Source organism: Sinocyclocheilus anshuiensis, unplaced genomic scaffold (genome assembly GCF_001515605.1).
Source record: "Sinocyclocheilus anshuiensis isolate Anshui unplaced genomic scaffold, SAMN03320099.WGS_v1.1 scaffold522, whole genome shotgun sequence".
In the NCBI taxonomy this organism is placed as follows: domain Eukaryota; kingdom Metazoa; phylum Chordata; class Actinopteri; order Cypriniformes; family Cyprinidae; genus Sinocyclocheilus; species Sinocyclocheilus anshuiensis.
The window spans coordinates 22,057-31,262 of NW_015544185.1; the positions used below are offsets into that span (position 1 = coordinate 22,057).

The 9,206-nt window shown below is 33.9% G+C and overlaps 1 protein-coding gene across 1 annotated transcript in view; it reads left to right on the top strand.

Moving 5' to 3' along the window:
• Nucleotides 1-3,134: 3,134 nt before the first annotated feature.
• LOC107696435 (1,25-dihydroxyvitamin D(3) 24-hydroxylase, mitochondrial-like) overlaps nucleotides 3,135-9,206 on the top strand; it is a 17,330-nt gene continuing 11,258 nt past the window's right edge. The window contains exons 1-9 of the mRNA XM_016496754.1: nucleotides 3,135-3,441; nucleotides 4,465-4,655; nucleotides 4,744-4,837; nucleotides 4,922-5,015; nucleotides 5,097-5,188; nucleotides 5,341-5,452; nucleotides 6,698-6,843; nucleotides 7,114-7,280; nucleotides 8,619-8,697. Of these exons, the coding sequence (XP_016352240.1) occupies nucleotides 3,202-3,441; nucleotides 4,465-4,655; nucleotides 4,744-4,837; nucleotides 4,922-5,015; nucleotides 5,097-5,188; nucleotides 5,341-5,452; nucleotides 6,698-6,843; nucleotides 7,114-7,280; nucleotides 8,619-8,697 (1,215 nt within the window). The 5' untranslated portion in view covers nucleotides 3,135-3,201. The remainder of the gene's footprint in view (nucleotides 3,442-4,464; nucleotides 4,656-4,743; nucleotides 4,838-4,921; nucleotides 5,016-5,096; nucleotides 5,189-5,340; nucleotides 5,453-6,697; nucleotides 6,844-7,113; nucleotides 7,281-8,618; nucleotides 8,698-9,206) is intronic.

The window sequence follows — 9,206 nt, forward strand, 5'->3', positions numbered from 1 at the left end:
CCTGTCACTATAAATGCCTGCTACTCGCTTCACTGATTCTAGTCCAAACGTCTCCACTGTTAACCAACAACCAATTCTGAGTCATTTCTGTTATGCAGTACAAACATATGAAAACAAACATCTGCTTCAGATATAATCATACTAGCACAGATCAACAAAGTATTCATTAAATCCATCGCTAGAACTCACTAATGTGTGTGCTGCTGATTTCCCTCCATAATGATGTCACTTCCTGGAGGATGATGTCATCAAGGAACTGACTCATTTAAAGGGACAAAATACTAGCAATGATGAATGGGGACAAATAAAAATGATGAAATGATTATCGATTAAAATGCAATTCCTTAGAAAAATGTTTTGTTTGGAACATTTTAATAAGAGAGTGAAAAAATGAAGAGAGACCTAGAATATATATAGAAATAATGACAACAAGATGGGTTATGAACCAAAATCAAATTTTTTATTTATTGTTTAAATTTAATTTAATGATTTTTTTTTTTATTTAAATTATTTTATCTAATATACTATGACATATAAGATGGTAATAAAAATGTACAACATAAAAGTAATGACACTTTAAACTTCCAGGTTCCTTTTTAAAGCAGCATGTGACCTTACTGTGCAATTTGACCATCATGCTAGACAAGATATATATGATAAATCAGCCAATATTTGGCCATTTTGGAATTATTGGCCAAAAACAAACATCTGCTTCAGCTAACAGAACGATTAACAAAACTACCATCAGCCTTGTCAATGTGCACAAATTGTGTTTCAAATATTTCTGGTGAATTAAAAAAAAATAAAATACAGTGTAAAAAATGTCAGTTTGTGCTGTAATTAAATTGACCAGCATCAGATGTTGAAAAACCATTTTGTTTGTCCACTATTAATGACTCCTATAACAAGTTATTAATATGTTCGACATTTCCAATAAGTTATGAAAACGTTATTTCTGAATATTCTCTGAACATTCAAAACGTCCAGATTTATATAAGTTAAAGATAACATTAAGTGGAATGTTCCATTTTATTATTGTGCAAACATTACGGGAATTACTTCTGAATGTTCTCTAAACCATCTTAGATGAACGAACATTCAACAAAAAATGTTTTTGTGCTAACATTTTAAGAATGTAATGATAACCTGTAAGGAACATTCTATTTATGTTACTGGAAGAGTGTTTGTTCATAACTTTGAGAGAACGTTCTGAGAACGTGTCTCACTAGTAAACCAGTCCGGATGACTCTGTTCTCTGTGTGGTGTGTGTTTATGGACACAGTGTTGTTAAATACTACCGCAGCACAGCAAGCACTGCAGAGGGTTCAAGGTTATTTAAACAAGACCTATGTATGCTATGAGTCAACATGTTTACTGTACCGCATTTCTCTACTTTGGTAAAACTACACTATGTCATGAGCGTGGGATTACCAGAGGGGCTTGAGTTCAGATGTAACATTGCGCATTGGGTACTGGACAACATGCTTACCTGGCTAATTTTATACCCAAAGCTCATTCTCATGGGTCATACGATACACACATTATCAATATGGTCTAGCTAAACAACCCATACAGAAATGTCCAATGCTAAACGCACTTTGCAGCCAAATATGATAAATGTATTGTTATATATGTTAAAATGTAGTTTACATGCTGTTTTACATGCAATGTCAGCTGTTGTGTAGTGGGAGATAATTCACCTAAAGATCCTTTTTTATTGTTCTATAATTATTATGCATGCCATCTTCATGACATCATATTCATTGAATACTTAATATTTGTACATTAATACATTTATTTTAAAATAGCAAATATTTTTAAATGCCACAAATTATATATATAATAATTATAAATTATACACACACATATACAGTGGGTACGGAAAGTATTCAGACCCCCTTAAATTTTTCACTCTTTGTTATATTGCAGCGGTCTGAATACTTTCCGTACCCACTGTATATATATGCACCGGAATAAATTTATGATTTACTTCGAAACATTTTTATTCTCAAATTGCAAGTAAATTTCACAAATAATAACAAAGAACCAGCAAGTAACTGAATGACACTGAATTAAATGTGAAAATTTGAAATAATAATAATAATAAAAAAAAAACTAAAATAGCCCTTGTTTTAATTGCAACTTTAAAAAAGAAGAAAAAAAATAGTGTGAATATGTACTTTGGAAAAAAATATCGGACATGAAACAATTTTCACTCAGAAATTGCTAATAAAATTCACAAATAATTATAAAGAAATGGCAAGTAGCACTGAATTTTGAATTAGAAAAACTGAAACAATATTTCCTTGTAAAATATATTCCAATAATCAGTATCTTTTACAGTGTACTCACATGCAACTTTGTAATGTAAAATCTTGATGATCATTGACAAACATCCATGTTACATAACTGGTATTTTTATTAGACAATACTGTGAAACCATAATAAATTAGTATTATTTCAATGCCCAAAAAAATGCCTGTCTTCCTGACATCAAATTAATTAATTAAATACTTAATATTTGTATACTTTAGCTTGTCACACTGCAGGATCATTTAGACATACACTTCCTCTTATGCAACTTTTAATCTGCAATTTTGATGCTTATGGACAAACATGCAGCTTTCGTGATATATTTATTGTCAATACTGTAATTGAATATGTTATCTCAATGCAAAACGCTTTTAGAAGAGTTTCTTTTCAAAGACAAGTTCACTATGAATCAGGTGCTGCACTTATGCATAGCGATGCGTAATGATGATGATATATGAGATCTCATCAATGAAATTCCATGCTGCCATGTTCTGGAGCTCCATCGCAAATATTGTACAAACAACCGCGATTGCCGATCGCCTTTGGCCACGAGTGCGCACAGCTATTGAGCAAATATTTACGCGTCGTGGCGTCGCGTGGTCTCCGTGTTGACTCAGAGAGAGGAGTTGAGGGCAGCTCAAAGCGAACCGCGTTACCTCCTTTATGTTTATTTAATAAAGCGCGTTTGAGGGCACTTCCTCGGTCTATGTGGGGTCATGCGGTCCACACCAAAGCGGATCCATAAATGAATGGTGGGCTCGACTTTCACACACGATTCCTGATTGGTCGCCGCGTCCGACCGAGATAAACACAGCCGCGAGTATATAGTGGCATTTAACATAAACTTCACGAACACTTTTACGCACGCCGTTTTACGCACTCGTCAAGATGAGAGCGCATATCCAGAAAGGTCCTCAGATTCTGGAGCTGCTGAAGAAGAAGTCTGTTGGGCTTCAGCACTGCAAGCCCACATCCTCCGTCTGCGTGCTGGACTCGAAGGATGCTGCGGGGAGCGCGCCCTGCGCACACAGTCTCGACTCCATCCCTGGACCAACCAACTGGCCGCTGTTCGGAAGCCTCATCGAGCTGCTCCGGAAAGGAGGTCTAAAAAGACAACATGAGGCGCTGGTATGAACCTCTTTATTGTTATATTATGTTTCTTATTAACAAGCGCATGTGCTGAATATACACAATATATAACACTGGTAACGGCTTTTCATTATTGTTTATTATTAAATGAATTATTTATATATTTTTATTATTGGTGGTGAAATTAGCAATAATTCATTTAATTAAAAATTATTAACAATAATAATAATTAATAGTAATTTATGTACATTGATTATTAAAAATGTATAATATTTTTACAATATATATTTATATATAATTATTATTACAACATTTTTAAAGTTTTTATTTATTTAAAACGTAATTATTTTAATGATTTTAAATCAACTTTCTCATTTCTATTTATTTTTATTTACTCCAATAAAAAAACTTTATATGAATAATTACTTTAAAGTTAATTTCATAATTACATTTTGTCTATGAAATACAGTATAGCATATAACAGTGTGCCTTGATTTACATTATTATTATTATTATTATATATTAAATGCATTATTTTATTTCAATTCATGTTGGATTTTCATTTATATTTTTCTTATATATACACTATAAATTAACTAAGTTAACAAATTAACAAAGTTTTATTGAATCTTATTAATGTATTTATGGTTATTAAAATATAAATGCATGATTTCAGGCTTTTTAGTCATGGATTTCAGTCATGTAGGCTTTTCATTTAGAATTTTCTTCTTTATATGTACACTATAACAACTTTGATGTGTAGTGGTTTACATATTTTGTTTTTATAATAAATTCATGATTTAATATAATTTCTTGTGTGCTTTTCATTTATATTTTTCTTATTGATATATACACTATTAATTAAGCTTAACTTAAATTAGTAATTTTAGTGAATTTTGTTTTCTATTTATGTTTATAAGCTATTACTATCCTAATAATAGCTTAAATAAAACGTTATTTTATTTAAATGAGACATTATTTATTTATTTATTTATTCATTCATTCCTGTACATTTCTTCAGTTTTAAGGGTGTTTTCTCTGTTATTCTGTTTTCAACCTCAGATCAATTACCATAAGAAATTTGGGAAGATCTTCCAGATGAAGCTGGGCTCTTTTGAATCGGTTCACATTGGGGCTCCCTGTTTATTGGAGGCTCTTTACAGGAAGGAGGGCAACTATCCTCAGAGACTGGAGATCAAACCATGGAAAGCCTACAGAGACATGCGGGATGAGGCTTATGGGCTGCTCATACTGTAAATATTATAGCTCAGTTCAAAAATGCATGTGAGATTTGATTGGTTATTTCATAATATTCTACAATGTAAACGAATGCATTTGCAGGGAAGGAAAGGACTGGCAGCGCGTGCGCAGCGCTTTCCAGCAGAAACTCATGAAACCAACCGAAGTCATGAAACTGGACGGGAAAATCAGTGAAGTGAGTTCTGCTTGAGAAATATCAAGTATAATTCACATATATGCACAGACTGTATGAATGACCGCTTGTTGTCTTTATGAAAAGGTTTCAGCTGATTTGATAAAGAGGATCGGAAGAGCCCAAGTCAACGGGAAGATTGATGATTTGTATTTTGAACTGAACAAGTGGTCCTTTGAAAGTGAGTTTTCATGTCACAGTTGCCACATACTGACTTGCTATAATGAAATGCATTCAATTTCTTTCTCTTTTGGTCTTTTAGCTATTTGCTATGTGCTTTATGACAAACGGTTTGGACTCTTGCAAGACAATATCAGCCAGGAGGCCATGGATTTCATCACGTCAGTAAAAACGGTAAATTGACCATCTTTTTGACCCAATTAATAGTTCAAACACTCTAAAGTGCATAAGCTTTATCCACATCTCTTCTGATGCAATGCAATGCAAAGATGCAAATATGTTTCATAGTTCCAAAACAGATCCACATGGTGTTTTCTCACTTTCAGATGATGAGCACCTTTGGGCTGATGATGGTGACGCCCGTGGAGCTCCACAAGACCTTCGATACAAAAACATGGCAAGATCACACAGCGGCCTGGGACCGTATTTTTAGCACAGGTACTAAAGAGCTCCTTAATCAGTTGACATGTGACCCATAAAGCATTCATTTCCAGTCAGGTGATGACACATGAACTTACGGCTTTCTGCTCCGACCCGCCGTAGCAGATCGGTGCACACAGCAGGAAAGAAAGAGAGAGAGCAAACCGCAGTAGTAAACGCAGTGACCTAAGTGCATGAGAATCCAGCCAAATATTTGTAGCAGCAGGAGCGAAGGGAGGGAGGAATGTGGACGTGAGGCTGAATTACTCACTGTTTGCTGTGCTGCTGTTGCTCCATTAGCAGCAGCTCACTCGCAACACCTGTCACACATTCACAAACACTTCACTTTCCCTGCAGCTAAACAACAGCAGCACGTGCTGTACCTGACTACAAGTAGGGCGTTCCACACGTAGGCCATTAAGACAAAAGTGGCAATACCTTAACAGTTTTTAAGTTATTGAATAGAATATTTACACTCATGCACTTGGCAGATGCTTTTATCCAAAGTGCATTCAAGGTATACACACTGAATGCTGAATATTAAGAAATATATATATAATATATATATATATATCATTAGTGCAATGTTTATTTATATAAAACATTTTACAATTGATGCATACATTTGTTGCACAATAGTGATGCTTTAAAGTGCTTTGCATAAACAAACAGATATGAGCATAAAAGTTAAGGTTAAAAATCACTTGCAAGTTAAAGTGTGTGTGTGTGTGTAGAAATTTAAATAGAAATTTTCATATACATTTTTATTTATTTAGATCATTAATCATTTAGATTTCAAACATTGATAATAATCAGAAATGTTTCTTGAGCAGTAAATCAGCATATTAGAATGATTTCTGAAGGATTACGTGACACTATAAGTAATTTCAGTAATGAAGCTGAAAATTCTGCTTTGATCACAGGAATAAATTATATTTTAAAATATATTACAATAGAAAACATTTACTTTAAATTTCAGTAATAATTCACAATTATTACAACATTTTTACCGTATTTTTAATGAAGTGCAGCGTTCTTTTCAAAAACAAATAAAATCAACCCCAATGGTAGTGTGTCTATATACTGTAAATATAATGTATTGAAATAAAATTATGCATTTATTGTAAATATATTGAGAAAATAAAATTTGATTTACTTCTATTTTCATCAAATACCATGCACACACTCAAAATGTCATGTCTTAAAACTTTCAAAACTACCAAAAATATCACCAACTAATCAAGTAATCCATCGTTTTAACAGCAAAACTTTATATTGACAAGAATCTGAAGAGGCACTCAAACGGCAACACAGGAAACTTTCTCTGCGACATCTACCACCAGAGCCACCTCACCAAGAAGGAGCTGTACGCCGCCACAACCGAACTCCAGGTCGGAGGAGTGGAGACGGTACGCACTTTCATGACCCCACACAAACCAACTTGTATTTCAGCGAGCTTGTTTTTGAGTCACACACGAGTGAGCTAAAAAAACAGTTGATTTAACTCGTCTTTGTTCTGCACTTATACAGGCTAAGATTGAACAACACGCAGCTTAGCTCAATCAAGCACATAAATCAGAAGAATGAGGCAGGGCAAGCGTAGCGCGCCGTTCAGGGATGGGACGCTGTACAGTGTGGCCCGACTGACCAAACAAATCCTTCTTGTTTTCCTCTTGCATACAGCTAATAGCATGTTGTGGGTTATTTTCAACCTCTCACGTAACCCCTGCTCCCAAGCTAAACTTCTGAAGGAGATCCAGGATGTGGTGCCTGCAGGTGAAACACCGTGTGCCGAGCACATCAAGAACATGCCCTACCTCAAAGCCTGCCTGAAGGAGTCCATGAGGTGGGCAAAATATACTAGATAGTAGAAAAACCGAAATAGTATTTTACTATTTTCTTTCTTAAAACGTTCCTTAGATTATTACAATGCTCTCCACACTAAGAAAAACATGGTTCTTTAAGGATCTGTTTATTGAAAAGTTCTTTGGGGAACCGAAAATGGTTGTTCTTTATTGGCATTGATGGTTCCATGAAGAACCTTTAAAAAAATAAAGGTTCCAAAAGCATGTTTTGCATCAATGCCATTTAAGAACCATTCTGGGTTACCCAAAGAACCCTTCAGTGAGCAGTTCTTAAAAGAAGCATTATTTCTTTTGTGGAATGGAACGGTGCCATGGATGTTGAAGGTTTTTCATGGAACCATCAATGCCAAATAAGGATAACCTTTATTTTTAAGAGTGTAGAATCTTTCCATTCCAAGAAAGATTCTTTATAGTGGAAAAGGGTTCTTCAGATAATTAAAATGTTCTTCAACATTCTGAAAAATGAAGGTTCCAAAAGAAGGTTTTCACAGCATTGTCATAGAAGAACCATTTTGGGTTCCCCAAAAGCCTTTCAGTGAACAGTTAAAAAAATAAAAAACAACAACAACAAAAAAAAACATTTTTCTTAGTCTGAAAAACATTTCAATAATCTAAAGAACCATTTTCTACTATAAAGAACCTTTAGTGGTTCCATGGATGTTGGAGGTTCTTCATTGACTCATCAATGCCAATAAAGAACCTTTATTTTTAAGAGGGCAAAAGTGAAAAATGAGGAAAATGGTTCTTTTAAGAACTGTTAACTGAAAAGTCTTACACTCTTAAAAATAACGTTTTTTTTTAATTGGAATCAATGATTCCATGAAGAACCTTTAATCTACCTTTAATGTACCTTTTGGAACCTTCCAGTTCCAAAATGGTGCAAAAAGGTTCTTTTTAGATTATTACAATGTTCTTCAAACTAAGAAAATTTTTTCTTTTAAGGTTCATATGAGATGAATCATTTCTAATAGAATGGCATTAAATTAGGCTGGTCGTTCCCAGATCCAGTCAGCTGACATAATAGTCCAGACTGGAATCCGAAAGCACATGGAAGCATGTTTATGCCTCATATGCTTTCATGTTTCAGGCGACAGTCATGCGTTACAGGAAGACACGGATATTAAAGCAGGATAATGCTGAAGCATGTGCCGGGAATGTTGATTGTGTATTTGTGGGATTATCTAGCCTTGACTTGCATTAGCAGCATAACGTGCCTCATACCTTTCAGTTTACGCTCTCACGCATGCAAAAAATTAAAGAGGAAATTTTCAGGAATTCTCAAAAGCGAGAGGTTCATTGTTGTCTTTTTCCCCCCGCAGAGTTTCACCGTCTGTGCCGTTCACCAGCCGTACCTTAGACAAAGACACCGTTCTGGGCGATTATACTCTGTCCAGAGGAGTGAGTATCTCATTATTAGACCTCCTCACTACTGCCCCCTATATGAACTCTGATTCAAAACCTAGTGAGCAACCTTAAAGTCTGCTGTCTAACTGGCAGCTCCCTTCTTAGACAGCATCTTAACTGAAATAAGAGTGATTTCAAAAGCAATAAATTAGCAGCAAAAATGCTCCTCTCATGATGGCACAATAGATTCCAATAGAATTTAACATGTTTCAATGTTAGCAATGTGATACTTTAAAAAAATAGCAATAATAACATATTTAAATATTCAGTATTTAAATAGACACTGCTTTTGATGGTTTTAAACTATATTTAGATTTTTTAAATATATATAGTAAAAAAAGATTAAAATTAATTAACAATATTAATTAGAATGAACATATATTATATATATAATCTTTACAGTAATTAATAATAGTGATTAATATAAATTATGATTAATACCCATTTTTATTATAAATGTATTTTAGAATATAATTATTAATATAATTTTTCATATATATATA